Raw genomic sequence first — 16277 nt, forward strand, 5'->3', positions numbered from 1 at the left:
TTAAGAATTCACAAACAATTTCAACAGACACTTACACGCAATTCCGCGCCGCAATATCCTTGTGGATGACACCATGACTGTGCAGATGGCCAAGTGCTTGGGCGAGCTGGAGCTGAATCTTGACGATTTGGATTGTGGTTAGCGTGCGTGCCACTGGCTCCTGAAGGAAGATCTTCAAATTGCGCGTATTTTCCGGAGCCAGATAGAGCAGGAATGGAGCGGTGTGATCGTCGATCGATACACCCAATACGGAGAGGATTCCGGGGTGTTGTGCACCGTACAGACTCATGCCCTCGTGTAGCAGTAGGGAAACCTGCACCTGAGACGCGTGCGGTCCGACCGTTTTTACTAGCACCTCCTGACTATCGTTATAGCTTCCACGGTATACACGCCCGAATGTTCCTTCCTGGAGCAGGCTAGACAGACGCACACGGCATCTCTGTACGGTCAACTCAGAGATACGGCGCTGAAGTTCTTCTGGTTCGGCATTCGCGTAGATACGATTTCTTGAGAGGGTTGCAATCGTCGGTGCGATCGAGGGAGGAGATACGATCGAGGAGGGTGCAGATGGTGCGTGTGTTTGAAGCCGCTGGAAGCTGGACGTTCGGATGGGCTGAGCGTGGTGTGGTTTTCTGTTGAACGAGCCTCGAACACAGTACGCGATCATGATGAAGATCGAGACGAAGAGAATCGCTAGAATTCCTCCAATTATTATGGTGATCAGTCCGTTTTGTCCGTTCGATGCATTCTCTAGCAAGTAAGGGTCCGGTTGAGTTGCATCTGGATGTTCGCTAGAAAGTAGAAGTAAATAGTTGTTAAAAATGCTTTAATTTATGTCCGGTTCTCCAATATTTACCTCATCAAACAGATTTTTTTCCGACGGAACAGCAACTCCGTTGTATTGCCCGTCATACGATCCAGTGTTACCTCGATCGTGATCGTCACATCGACTTCGGCCGATTTTTGTCCACTGCATCGCAAACCAATCGCGAACGTTTCGATGTGTTCCGGTATTTCTCCCTGCCAGGATATGTTCATCGAAGGCTTAGGAAGTGCGATCGAATCGGGTGAATCGATGTTGATCCGATAGGGCAGTGGTCGATCGGCAAGACTTTGCCAGGTGAAGGAGATCTCCTCCACATCGGCGGGAACCGGTACGGTAAAGTGAAGAGCGTACGCGTTGACTTGTCCTTCGCGGACGTAATAGATTTCTGCTGAGAGTCCTGAAGAAGAAAAAGAGAAGACAGAGTTTGTATTACAAGTCGCAAAAATAGAAGGACACGTTGGCGATGTGAAAATTCTTCTTCCTGATAAAGGGAGGTTAGTCTCCTCTAGAGACATAGCATCGATTTTGGTGCCTGCTGATTTTTTTAGTATCGTCTCTCGTCCTTGAAAAACAAATATTTTATCAAGATTAGGACCAACCCCGAGAATGTTGTAGAATAATTACGATACTGATTGTACTAACGTACCAGCTAAGATAAGGAAGGTTAAACCTCCATATGGTGATTCCATTTATCATCCCAAAAACCTCCTAACAAACAGCTCACTTGTCTAGCTTCCTTCCCAAACAGTTTACAGCAGAAACTATTCTCATTTACATGGACCAGCGCGCCCAGCTCTATTATCCCCCTCATAATTCAGCATTATGTTTAATGTGTTTTAAAAACTCGCACATTAAGATTCTTCCTCTGGCCATTTACTTCATTTAATGCTCTTTCTTTCTGGTGGCTTCCACTAACAACAATAAGATTTCTTCCATACGTGCCATTTTAACACAATATGCGCTTATTCACGAACGCGGGATGGCGCTTATTGCAAACCGCGAATGCAAATTTTGCCACATTTTGCCAGCAACAAGAAAAAGGCACAGAAAATATAGAGTGCAGCATGATATTACTACATCACACTAAGGTGGTCGGTATGTGGGGTTTTTTTTTTCTCGCCGGGAGTTATCATGCAAACAATTATCGCCCAAGAATTATGAGGCGCTAGGGTAAGTGTGAGCTGGTGTGAAGCTGGTTGCTGCTGCTGCTTAATGCGACAGTAAGCTGCTATAAAATAAATTTTAATCCGCTCAAATTGCATCCGCCGGTGTGTGGCTTCTGCAGTTTTTTTTTGTGTTTGTTTTCACGTCTCTTTTCTTCTTGCCGTTGTTGATACTGCCCTGCTGCTAGGCTTAATCTTTCACGGCTTAATTCAGTGGGAAATTTTTGGTAGAGATTTTGGACAACTTCTTTCTTCTCCGGTGCGTTTTGTAGATAGATTCACCCTCAATAGAGAGTGAGCAATTAATTTGGATTAATTGGGACTTTTTAATAAAAATCGGCGATAAAAAAGATAAACGATCCGACATGATCAGATGGGTGATGCTTCCAAAAACACAAGATCTCTCCCAAGGTACCGTTGCCTGTCAACTTGATCGGTCGTTTGTTTCTTGCTCTTCCTGCAAACAATGTTGCCATGGAGAGGATAGCAAATTTTCCCGCCAATTAACAAGCGCCAATAATCTAGCACGCTATCACGCCAATGGGCGCACAAAACCCGCACGTTTGCTCTTCTTCACGCGTGGTTAGCGGAAAATAAGCACGAAAGCAGGCGCGCGAAAACGCACATTAGACACGGATCGGTGAGAAATAAAAAAAACGGCCCTCAACCAGCGCTGCAAATCGTTTATTTTAACCTTTTCAACGATCTCCCTTCTACTCACCACTTTTTGGAGTTTAGCATATTCTTTGCACCCTAAATAGCACCTTTCTTCTCTCTGTTTATGTGTGCTTTCTTTTTTGTCGAATGGTTGTGGCACACATTTTTTTTCAATTTTCACATTGAAAAGTGTTGAAAAGCGGAAAACAAAAAAAAAACAGTCATATAAATCACTGCCAAAAAGCGCCCGGAAAACCGGATGCCAGAATCCGGAGGCAACTTCCGGAAACTCGGAACACAAAGCTCTGGCGTGGCGATCTCGTCATGGATGGAAAAACAACAAACCAAAAAAAAAGCTACTGTGGCGACATTTAATGATGCATACACACTCCACTACTATTCGCCACCGTGGCATTTATTTGTGCAGACTTTGGGGCGCCTCTCGCGGTTCGTCGCACTAACGGGTGTTTGGAATTAATTTTTCCCTCAACTCCCATCGAGAGAGAATTAGGGGCGAAGTGGCTGAGAAAACGATTTGTTTCCACGCAGTTTCCACGCGTTGATCCACGGTAGTGATTAAACGCAGCTGGGAGATGATAAAATGTTTTTATCTAATTAAATGCACCAAAATCTGAGATGCGCCTTGTGTTTGCGTTGGTGAATGTGGGGGTTTCCCTTCGCCATTTTGTCACCCGTGCTGTGGGTGCATGATGGAAAATAATTGTTCATCCAAAGGACAACACGAAGCAGAAAGGGCAGAAGAAAATCGTATCTATCTTGGGTAAAGAGTGAGGTCTATTAAAACCTTTTTTTTTCCTTCTCTCCTTTTGCCGCTGTTGTTGTCCGTTGCAGCAGCCTTCAGAACAGGCACACACACACATACATACACGTGGGTACTGGTGGGTAAGATAATAATAACATTCAACCAGAAAATTGAGAGATAATCCGATTAAATTTAATAAACATCGCAAGCAGGCTTTTCTCGCTTCAACACTCTACCTTCAATGTGTTGTCACCCTTCACAGTATAGGGATGAAAATGGGTTGACACCTCGATGAATCCCTCCGTAGAGGTCTGACAGATGCGATTCATCGACACGGTAAGCAAACAACAGCAGAGGGTCACCAGTTAAAAGCAAAACGAATCAGCGATTTAACAAAAAAGAGGCGATTCCGATGCTAATGTGAGGATTATGCATTTGAAAAGAGAAATAAGCGGGAAAAACAGTAAACAAGCATAAAACCTAAACCGAAATTGTGACGAATTTTTAAAAAAAGGCAAAACAAACGGTTCGCTTTATAATCGCTGTTAGAACCAGCCGGTGAACAATGGGGTTGATGAATATGTTTTTATGGCTTGATAGGCCGAGGTGGAAAAACAAATCAGCGATAAATCTTGAATAACTCAATCACGTAACTGGAATTTCTGTGTGTTTTCTATCTCTATCACGCGTCACCAATTCGTGTTGAGTTGTAAAATAAAAGAAGCGTTTTCGAAGAAAAAAAATAATAGAACAGTAAAGAGGGAAAGAAAACAAGACTAAGAAAGATGTGAATTATGGCACTAATAAATTGAAAAGAATACGAGCAGCATTAAGAATGCACAATACAGCAAAGAAACGTATTGGAAATATTCGAAAATTGGGAAAAAAAGAAAAGAAAAGTGAATAAAACAGAACAGCAAACCCGGGGATGGGAACAAAAGGTCGATCAATAGATTGATGGAATAGTTTAGCCGTGTTTGATTGACAAAGGATGTACGGCGAAAAAGGATACTTTCACGCAGCACCGTCCCATGGAAACCGGAACGCCATACCGGTAACTAAGCGAGGAAGCATTGCGAAGGCGTCGCTGGATCTAAAGTGAATAACTACCTTTGAAAGGAATCCTTTTGAATTCTTGGCCCAGTAGTTGTTGAGTGGGCACATTCTGCTGTGTTGTGCAAAACCATCTTTAAGGTGTTCTTGTTTTGTTTCGTAATGTTTTTTTCTTTTCTTGTATTTATCTTTTTACTTATAAGTTATATCAAAATTTACTCTTATACACTTATAGATCTTTTATAATTTATTTTCATATAGTTTTGTGTAGTTGTTTTTTCATTTCTATGGTTTTTTATTTTTTAACTTTTTTAAAATGTTTGTAAGTTTTTTCATTGTTTTTTTAATTGTTTTTTAAGATTTTCGAATTTTTTTATCTTGTTTCTGGGTAGGTTAAGCGGAACAGTTCACTTGATTCCCATTTACTGCACTTGCACTGTAGGACATCGCAATGCATCAGAGATAAGCGGTTGCATTTATTTTCCTACAACACAATACAGCACACAGCTGCTTCACTTCGTTTGCTCGTTTGGTTCGTTTTTCGCTTTCGGTTTGTTGTTTTCAATTATCAAACCAAACCGCACGCTATTATCTCCTCACGCCAAGCCGTTATGATTGAGTGTGAATTGGACTCGATTAAGGCAAGATTGGGATTTTATATGTTTTAGCAGACTATAAACGGTGAGAACGGTGGAACTATACGGGTACAAGGTGAGTCTTGACCGAGGCCACCACCGTTTTCGCTTCCCAGGCTGATAATCTTCCGGAACGGAATCGTTTTACTTCGTCGTAACACACTTTTTCCATGCTCCTGTTTTGGTGGTTTTGTTTTCCCTTCTTTACTGTTTTATTTTTCTGGTCTGCATTATTATGTTCGGTAGATCACTTCTTACTTCTGCTTGCCCACACACCGAACAGAAGGTGTGAAATACGCTATGTTGCGGTGCGAACGGCATCATTGTTTTGTGAGTTTATTTTTCTGTTTGAAATAAAATCCGGACAAGTGAATTCTATGGAATCCATTTCCGACAGTTTAAAAAATCATAAGAAAACAGAAAAGAATTGAATAGACATCGAGGGGTACAAAGCGCAATTGAAATCGAGAAGACAAAACGAAGAGAGTGGACGTTTTATTAGAATGTTCTAAATAAGTTTTGCGAACAATACAAAGTAATGTCAACCGAGCGAGGCGAATAAAAGAAGGGAAGGAAAAAAAAGAAAACATTAAAAAGCATTTGCGACCCGCACACGGAAAGCAGGTATAAGAGCCTAAATTGAAGAAGCAAACAAAATGGTTTTAAAAAGAAAAGAAAATAAAACCGAATAGAATAGAAAGGATGTACGGTAAGCGTGGAAAAGTGGAATAATAGAACACCAGGAAGTAAGTAAGGAGAGGGAGAGAGAGAGGAAAAAATAACCCAAAAACAATAAAATCCAAATTAAAGAAGTAAAAACCGGCGGCACACGTTTTTTGACAGCTTAAAACTAATTGTTCCATTCAGCCGTTCGTCGACAGACTTTGCTATAGCCAAAGAACTTTAACGCACTCAGAATCCAAAACAAATGAGGTGGAAAAAGGAGAAGGTATTAGCACACGTCCGAAAGAAAATGTAGAACTTTTTGCTAAAAAGTGGGTTTGTTTGTTAGTTAAATAATTAAAAAGAAAAACCGCATAAAATATTTGTCCCAAAATAAAAATGAAGGTAAGGAGATGAAATTGAAGAAGACAAAAATGGGAAATAATTCGACAGTTCTTTTCATCGGTTGAAGACGTTTGAAGCAAAAGTTTGTTTTCCCAGAAGTCTGTCTGTCTGCCATAAGGTCCATTTCTAGTTGGAGGTAACAAGCCGACGTAAAATCGTCACCTTGCGTCAAAAACTCACCCTGCGAAGAATTGCCGGCTGCAAAGTTGAGGCTTATTTTATAATTTAAGAACTTTTCTTCCTGAGTGCTAGTGAGATTTATCAGTTCGCCTGGACAACTATCGGTGCGAGAGGATTTTCCCACACCACAATGTAGCCACTTTTTCCAAGAGTCTTTTTCGGTGCGAAGTTTTATAAAATACTCACACAATCCCTAAAGGAACTATACACCTTTGAGGATCGTCAAGAGTTATGTGATGAGACAGATTTAAGGAGGAGATTTAAATACGAAATGTCACGCAAACTTTTCGGCGACAGACAGACACTCAAGACAAATGTTTTTTGTTACGACACCAAGATTCCGAATAAGGAAAAAAGCCTCATGTTAGACCCCACATAGGATGACCGCAGAAATTGGCGGAATGATTAATTATACGCCGAGAGGGATCTCTTCGACAAGACCGACCTCCGCACAGTGATTCAGGCTCAGACTAAAGGGCGGACATTCTATACTTGATTTGTAATGCACGCCGTATTGCTGTAAGGAATTAGGCATCTCAGATCAGAGATCTTAGAATCATTTACATCAGTTTTATGGATTAATTGAATCCATATTTATGACTTGTGACTTTAAAAAAATTAGTTCAGTTTCCAAAAAAAAAAACCCATTCTCGGACCATCGTGCAGAATAGTCGAGTTTAGGAAAAGGAACGTAAAGCTGCGATCGAATGAAAACCGACCGACCTCCAAAAGCCTTAAAGGTGGTACTTTGCTGATGTCTTTTCACCATTTCCTGGTACCGAGCTGCTGATTATTCTCGTCGTCGTTTATCCTGATACCCTTCTTCACTGCTGTCGCGCTTTGCAGTGAAATACTAAATCAGATCCCGGCGTCGTCGGTGCGGTGGTCGTGCTCTGCTTTAATTAGAATTAATTGCTTAATTTCCTTCAAATCATGGGACCATGTTCGGTGGCGGTGGTTATGAAGAACATCACGCATAACGGGCAGCGAAAGAAAAAAAGGCGGCGTAAGGAGAATTATGGACTGTCAGCAGCAAAATTTATTCCATTCACATAATATGTACTTCTGAGAGCCTCGAAACTTTGCGCTAGTTCCGATCGTTAAAGTTGTGTTTCTGTGTGACATATTCACTGGATGAGCTACTAAGCTCGACTGCCATTGGGATGAAGATTTTTGCAAAACAAAAAAGCCACCGCGAGCAAATGAAAATCCTTTTATTATTTCGTGCCATCATCTTCACATACACATCCAGAACAGCAAAAACAAAAAGCTACCCGTTGCGGCATGGATGGATGCTGGCCGTCGGTCAGGGAATGGGAAATGATTTTCCAGTTTAATATGCATAGATTGTAAGGGTTTTGGTGGATAGTTTTTCCTTTAGACAGCGAAGTACAGGGAAGGCACGCGAACGCGTGTGGAAAACCCAAATGAAAATCCCACCATGCGCTGTAATTTTCCTTTCTGTTGGCCACGGCCAACGCGAGACACGGTGGTCTTCCTCGTCGTGGTTTGGACGAAAGAGCGCATCTTTTCAATTAATTTCTTCGTTTAATTAATTTCATTCGGCCAACTGGGAGCGCTGGGCGAAGGGGGAGATGTTGGAAGGAGCGCGGTGGTCCGATTTGTGGTTTGTGCGAAGTGGCGAATGGCGAGAGAATAGGAAATAGCTTCCCTGGGACACACATAAGTGGGTCTGGCAATCATCATCACCATCACCAACATTCGTCGATTGTTTTCTGGTTTGGGAGCCAAGGTTTTTTTTTTACTAAGGAGCTGCCTTTTCGCAATCTATCACTCTCATCTGTTGTGTGACTGTGCCAGATGTGAGAATCCGGGATCGATATAGTGGTCAGTTACGGGGCCGGTGAAATGTGAGACTCCATTTTCCAACATCTTGGTGGGATGATGGATTCCAGCCCGGAAAAGCCACAAACTATTTTTAACGGTTGAAAACAGCTTGAAACCTAATGTTGTGGTTTATAGAGCTGAATCGAGATACTAACAATTACACAACATGTGCGCTAGTGTAATTAGTACACCACATACAAAAAGAAACCTGTGAGATTAGATTGGCACGCCTCACAAGGAATGCATGATTAATTGCACTCGAATGTCGTGAGAAGAATAAGAATTAGAAATAGACTTCACGAACACATAAAACTTTCCCAATTAATGAAGGATATACAGTTGTGTCCACAGAAAATGGAACATCGTAGAATTACGTTGAACGTGAGTTGTCTTTATGATTTAATAAATAACGACGGAAGAGGTCTGTCGTCCAACGGGGTTCATACAAGGCAACTCGTTGAAGAGAATTTATCTAAGGGAATTTGCGTAAGGGGATTGTTCTCAGGAGTATCGTCCAATAATACTCGTCCATGGAAACTAGTCCAAGATATCTATACTCAGGGACCTGTTCCAAGGCGTCATCCATGTTGATCCGTGGAGTTTCGTGCAAGGGGCCTCATCTAAGGGACCTAGTCTCTGGGGCAACGCACAAGACTTTTTGTGCAGGGGATTTACGGAGCCTTATCCGGGGAAACTCGTTCAAGGAAACTCAACTAACGTCCAAAAGACCTCGCGCCATGTCGCTGGTTGCACACTCCAAAAACAGCATTGAAATGTTTTTCTGTGCCACATTAGATGAAGGCCACTGTAATTATCGTCCTCTTTCGGTGACTTTTCTTTTACAAAACAGTTTATCCACACACTGAACAGGATTGTCCACGTTCACTCTCACCCTTAAGTGAAAAGAACTAATAAGTTTTCTTCAGTTTTCTCCCTCATTGAGCCTGTGTCCACAGCAAATCATCCATCGACAAATTGGTGCAGGCCTAGCTGCTGCACTAATTACACAATTATGCTGCTGCAGTCAGACGGGCAGGAAAGCAATCAGTTGGAAAATCTGTCCGCCCATCGTTAGAAGACAAATGGAAGAGAGAGAGAGAGCAACAAAAAAAACACCATCTCAATTTCTTCAAGATTTAAGGAGGACACATCGCGAACGCCCGTATCGTATCAGGTTTTCTAATAATAATTAAATTAGAACCGTCAGCAACAGCCAAAAGAGACAGAACACAACTAGAGCATAAAATAGCGTGTCGCCTCTTTAAGGATCTCCTGCCCTGCAGTCAAACGATGTTAATTAAATATGCTAACACACAGACTTCCCACTTGATGGGCTGGGAAGACATTCAGGTAACGGGGCGATGCAAAATTAGTTGTGAAGTAAAATCATCTTTCATCGAAATTGACAGGAGAGGCGTGTAGAAACTTCTTGTTTCGCTGTTTTTACTTGGAACTCATACCACGTGGTAGGTCCTAGTGGCGGGATAGCGGTGGAGCATAAGTCATGGCTTGCAGCTACGGAGGCCTCATTATGATGTAGGATGAGAGCCGATGCGCCCGATCATCATCGTCGTCGTCGACGGGCGGGCGTGTGAAATGTCGCGAAAGATATTCGCCAAAATGTGTCACGCTGATGACGTTTGGCTGACATTTACACGACAAAGGTTGGTCGCAAGGTGAAGAACATGAGTCTCTGGTGAGTGTGTTTGTGTACGTAGAAGAATTTCAAGATATTTTAAGCTTATTATTGCGAAGAAATTATGCTGCCCCAGCCTTACCCGGGTGCTGGTGACTTGGCACGCGAGCTATCCACAAAATGGCCCACCTTCTTCACTCCTAGCCAAAACTCCCACGGGCTTCGTTAGGTTGTAAATGTGCTAAAATTCCGCCCCGTCTTCTCTCTCTCCATGGGAACCGATTTTTGGGTGGAAAAACGTGTCTCGTTCGCTCCCCATTTTTAAGCGCTTTTCCTGCCTTTCAACGCTAACGGCCACAGGGCAACAATGCTCCCCCCATCCCCTCCCAGTGGTGATGGTGAACGTGGTAAGTAATGCGCTTTGGGACTTAGTTTTCTTGTCTCGGTTCCGGAAGCCGGGCCAGGAAAAAAGGATCTTTGCACAAGCACGTATAATGGTCAGATGGCTTGCTTCGGAGAGGGCGATACTGGAAAATTATAATAACAAAACTTTTTTTTTCCTCGTTACAATATTGCGTAAGTGCTTGAGAGCCTGGCTAGGGGTGGGTGGCATTTCATCGGTAACGAGCGTCAATTGTCAACGATTTTTAGTGGACCCGTTTTTCGGGCGTGTTTGAGGAGTCAATAATCTTCCGAAATTTGGCACACAATCGAAGCCAGGCGTTCGCGAACCGACAAGACCATGCTCGTGTTGTTTGGATTTGAGAAAATAATTTGGTAGATGAAGAAAGAAGACTCTCAATAAATAGGATTTCTTGGAATGTATGGCACAACCGAAACGTTAACTGTAGCAACGTGGGTGAAATTGAGGCGCACGTGTCTGGCGGGCCCGGGAGCTCCATCACGGAGGAAAGTTTTAAAGTGAAAATGTTTGTCATGGCCAAACGAACGAGAAAATTCGAACTTTAAGCTTCGACGATTCGTTCGAGATAATTGAGAAAACTTGTTTGAAAAAAAAAATAATAAAGGGGGAAAAACACGAGGAACTGCAGGAAACAAGTGGTCTAAAAAGCTGGCGATTATTATTAAATCCTTGGTGGACGTAACAAAACTTGGCGACGATTTTTAAATGCAAACAAAACCAACCAGCTACAACGTATAATCATCATCATCAAACATGTAATTCTGGAGCGCGGCCAACGCTCTCCCGGAACACCAAACACGGTGACGGTAAACGGTGAAAAAAAGAGATAATGAAATTGTTAAATCACGTCCTGCGATCGCGCCCTCGCCCGCCCAATATATCAGTCTCAGTAGCGTCCTTGCAGCGGCCATGTCCCGGATATGGACATATGAACAGTGTGATCCAATACTGCGTGGTCTACGCAAATTCGATTATAAAACCCCTCGGCATATACCAGCAATCGTAGGCTCTTTGCTGATGGTTTGGGTCATCAATCGAAATGAGCGAATGCCGTCCTGCCAGCGGTCCAATTTCACGGTTCGATGCCCTTCGTTTGCACATACACGCCAACCCTCCGGGACATGTGTAGTACGTATGTGCAGTGCAAATAACCTCAGCTAAATACAATTTCATTGAGCATTTCACGGAAAAATGTAATTACATTACTAGCTCACCCTACGAACGTCCTGATAATTCGGAATTCGAGAAGGGAAAGGACACGGAGAATAAAGAAGGAACCAAACAACAATAAAAAGAAGGTGTCAGAAACAAATGGTCGACATCTTTAGCCGGATGTAAGCTGAGCTATTAAATTATCGGTAGAAAGATTTAAGCTGCACGACGCGAATTTGTCTAGTTAGCGCCTTCTTAACAACAATAGTTTCCAGCTTCCAGACTATTAGAGGACTTTGGTGTGATTGAGAGGTTTGACAGTTTGACAAGGTGGACTGTGTTCAATATTTTTAAGGAGTGTTTTGCGTCGTCACGGTAGGTGTTCCGGTCGTGGTCGATTATACTACCAGCAAGCAACACACTGTCGCTGTAATATTTCCAAACCCCGGGGGTGTCTCGCGTTACGAGGGGTTGGAAAAAATGTGTAACGGTCTGTTAGCTTATGTTTGTGCAGAAAAAAAAAAGAAACGTGGGACGAATTTGCCATTTTCGCCCAACCGTTTCCTCCTCGCTCGTTATGTGTTATTGACAAGCGCATACACACACACGCACACCCGGATGCTGTGATGCAATTCCGGGAACTTTGCACAAAGTTCGACCAAAATGCATTTTGTGTGCGATGGAAGAAGCAGATGCTCGAGAGAGGGCGCGTGCAGCAAAGGTGTCAAATTCGCAGTTTGTTGCTGGCTACCGTTCTCGCCCCAAATTCTACTCTAGTTAAGGACAATTCACGGCCGATTCGGTGTGTGAAGTGTGTGATTTTTCTTTTTTGGTCCTCGTGTGATTCAAGTATGTGAGAGAGTACCATTTGCCAAACTATTCGACACGACCACTCGATTTGGCCATTTCACCATTTGTCCTAACCCAGCATTTTCACGGTGATTATAATTGATGGTTGCACACGCACATGCACATCGCAGCAAGGCTGTAGAGAGCGTGTTTGCTACCGCCTTCTGAAGGATTCTGACAGCGAGCGCCGCCAAGGACTTCGAGAGTCTTTAGTGCTGATTTTGTTTAATTTTAATAGGCAAACTGCCTTTTGCATAGGGGCAACAGCGACAATAAATGATCCTCGAAAGATCGTTAGGGGTGAATAATTAAAGCTCGTTGAACTGTCCCCGATCACACTTTGGTGACATTATCCACGCACATTTTCTAAGATAGACTTCCAGAATTTAAGGATGGTTGTCGCGCCACTTACTTCACCTACTTCATTCACCAATTTGTAGCTGCCACACACTTCACAGGAACAAACATGGTCGAATGCTTTGCACAAGAGGAGTTAAGCACCCCTATCGTTGTTTTCGTCAATGGTGGTATTCTAGGTTTAACGATCTGCTGAATTGTCAGGCCTATTTTACGATCCTATGAACAATCTTCTAGGTCACGTCGGCCATTTAGTCGCTTACTAAACTTCTTGGTATTTATTAGTTGGATAGTCAATCCTTAGTATACAAAGTACTCTTATGGTGTAAGAGACGAATAAAACGTACGAACTGAAGATATTCTGCAGAGTATTGAAATATGCTTTAAACCTGATACACAGTCGCTGCCACACAACATGTGCAATTAATCCTTTTTTTTTTGTTCTACAAAAGTCATTCATCCAAAACCCCTCATCCTCCGATGCTTGTAGCTTGGCTTGTGTGTAATATAATTAAGAAACAATCGATTCCAGCTGCATGTGCGGTTCGGGCTCGGACGAACCTGGTGCCGGGTGATGCAACATTTGCGACAAAAATAATAATAATGAGTAGCAATTCATTTAGCGTATTAATGAAATTCGTTCACCGGCACCAGGCAATTCATGTTCGGCGTGTGGTGTGTATAAATTCGCTTTGGCGCGTCCCTATCGTGATGGTTCACATTTTGCACCCTTTTCGACCACCATCCAGGGATTGTTTGGAAAGCGATGTAGGTAGGGTTGACGTAAAATGAATTCATCGATTAAAACCAAAGCCTCTCCGTACCGCGTCCAATAATCGTGTGCAGATTAAAGTCAACCGGCAACCATCCGGCCAATTAAATCGAGACGTTTTGAGTAAATCAATGGACATGCGTTGGTGGATGAATACAGTGATGTGTAAAAATAGGTAAATTTTGAAGGTCTGTAAAGGTCTATTAAGTGTTCTATGGAGGTGCATAATGAAATGATGCCATAGTTGCATTTTTCGGCAGTTATTATAGTGTGTGGATTGTAATAATCGTTTTAATTGCGCTGTTTTTGGCCATCCGATATTTAATACATAAAAGAAATTAAACCGGAACAGAACGGATTTTTTGGAAAATTATATCTGCGTGTTGCATTTCGATTGCCTGTGCTGTGCAAAATAATGCAAACCAGACAACGAAATATGCTTTTCGGTCGGCGATGGGAAGTCGTGTAATTTTAATGCCACGCCAAACCAACCAACCACAGCTTGAAATTCATCCAGGAAAGATTGTTGCGAGTGGAGAACATGCAGAACTTGCCATAAAATATCGATAGCACAGTTTACGAGCCTGGTTGATGGAATCATTTTCCGGGGTTTCAGCTCCAGAAGAATTCAGGTACTCCAATCCGTATGAAAAAATCAGTATCAGGAGGTCCATTTCACGCTTGTTTGTGTTGGCAACTCGTCAAGGTAGCAATGTCTTCATAGTCCATCCGATCGGATCGGAGACGGATCAAGCCCGCGTGGAGAGTACACTAAAATATCACCTCTGCTGGGACCTCTGGTTGTTCAGGTTACTCTCCGTGGTAAGTAAGACGAGATTTATGGCCCCTTCGCATTCTGCCCTACGGTAGAGAATCACGTCTTCCGGATAGGTTTCAATCTGGCTTTTTTTGTTCCCTCTCTCTCCCTCCCTCTCTCTGTCTCTAGAATAGTGACCACCGGTAATCCGATTAATTTAATGACTTGGGAACGAGACTGCGGATAGGTTATGTGGCCGCCAACTCTAGGTTGTTAGGTTAGGTCCCCAGAACACTCGCTCCCTATCCGCTTTCCTCGATGACGACGATTTGGTTGGGCTGACCGTGGACTGTGAACAGAAACAGAAAAGGCACGTCCACGCTACTCCAGGGGCTATAAATTAGCGTTCCGTTTGGGTTTTATGCCCTTTTTCTTTCTCTCTTTCTCGCTCTTGCTCTAAATCTTAAACCTCGTGTAGGGCAGGTTCTACTCCAAGGGATTGAGATGGATAGAAAAACGAGGGAAACCGTTTTTCGTCTATTTTTTCCCGTGCACGAGGAATTGAAGGTAGACGAACAATGTTCGAAAAACAATCCTTAAATTGAATCTGCATGCACCAACGTTCGCGACTTGAGGCGTTCTCGGGATAGAGCGATGAGTGCTCCATATTTTATACTGAAACTTCTGGCTATCTCTCCGTAGGGCCAAATCGATTCAGGAGTTCAAGACGAACGATTAATTAAATAAACACAATGACTCGGTTCATCCCAACAGTACCCACTAGCCAGCGGAAAAAGTTTGGTACTTCCGAGGCAATATCTCCAAACGGGGAAATTCGAAACGGAACTCTGGGAGCCGGAAAATGCGCCTCGCACATACCGGTTTGTGTACAGAACACGGCTGGAAAGAATTTTTATAACATTTTTTTTCACTTCTCTAGTCTAGGGTGAATGTTTATTTTTATGGCTGTTACTGTTTTTAATTAACTCCGGCACAATGCCGTCTGACTTACACACAGCCCCGCTACCTTTACTTCACTCACACTGACACAGTGTAAGAAAATTAAAGTGAGTCAGCATTCGCCAAGTATTTACGCCTCGGTATCCATATCTAACTATAACTTGGAATGCGCTTAATGCCATGCCATCAAGGCAATTCTGCTTCTTGATGGGTAATAGTCGCAGCCCGGGCAAAAGCTTAATCCAAAGCTGCAAGTGCACGACCATCTTTCGGAGGCTGGCAGCAGATTATACGATTTATTGTTTAGGCTTACCCACTTGGGCACAGGGCTTAATAAATTTATAGCATTACGAATACGCACAAACTCCTCCCAAAATGGGGGGAATGGGGGGGGGGGGGGGGGGAGGGCTTGTGGTGAAAGTCTCTCCAGATCGATTGCCCATAAAGACTGGCGTGCTGTGCACAAGCAGTGAGATCCATTAGTGAAGAATAGTAATCATTCCTTTGAGATAACACAAAAGACCTTGCCATGCATTTGCCGTCTAGTCTGTCTATCGGTGTTTAGATAGTTGATCTTGTTCATCCGTTTTCAGATAGCACAAAGGCGATGCAGTTAAACGATAAGTAATGCCACCGGTGTGAGGTGGCTGACCATTCTCGAACTAGCACACCAGCAGGTGATTCTGAAGCTTCTTCGATTGATTGATAGAAAAATTTAGTTTACTCATAGCCTTTGTATCCTACATGGAACAGGTGAACAGCAGACGAAGGAGTTGAACCCCTGGACCGGTAATTTCTGCATCATTATATGCCATAGTGTCTGGATCTGGAAAAGCTTCGTCCGGGTGGAGATGTCATTAATTTAAATTCCTGACACAACCCGACCCGAACGAGGAACCACCGGGTTCGGGTTGGTATACCACCAGAGCCAGGCAGGCAACTTCCGGTAAGTTGATAAAACTCCATCAAACAACCAACAACGTGGTGCCGACGACATTGTGGTGGTGATGGTGGTGACCAGCTTTTCTTCCACCACCACACCATGGTTTGACCACCGGACCAGAATTCCGTTCCTTCACACTGGACGTGGTTGGAAGTGATTTATGGAAGGCGAGACATCTCCACCGAACAAACACACAAGCCTGTCCATCAAACGGTTCGTCTGAAGGGGGCATGG

The 16277-nt window shown here is 43.2% G+C and overlaps 1 protein-coding gene across 1 annotated transcript in view; it reads right to left on the bottom strand.

Annotated features, from left to right (window-relative positions):
• The window catches only part of LOC126564461 (tyrosine-protein kinase Dnt), a 76761-nt gene that overhangs the window by 718 nt on the left and 59766 nt on the right, over nt 1-16277 (bottom strand). Inside the window, exons 2-3 of the mRNA XM_050221524.1 lie at nt 857-1223; nt 36-791 (exon numbers count right to left, since the gene is read on the bottom strand). Coding sequence (XP_050077481.1) covers nt 36-791; nt 857-1223 — 1123 coding nt within the window. The remainder of the gene's footprint in view (nt 1-35; nt 792-856; nt 1224-16277) is intronic.

The sequence above is a fragment of the Anopheles maculipalpis genome, chromosome 3RL (assembly GCF_943734695.1).
Source record: "Anopheles maculipalpis chromosome 3RL, idAnoMacuDA_375_x, whole genome shotgun sequence".
NCBI lineage: Eukaryota > Metazoa > Arthropoda > Insecta > Diptera > Culicidae > Anopheles > Anopheles maculipalpis.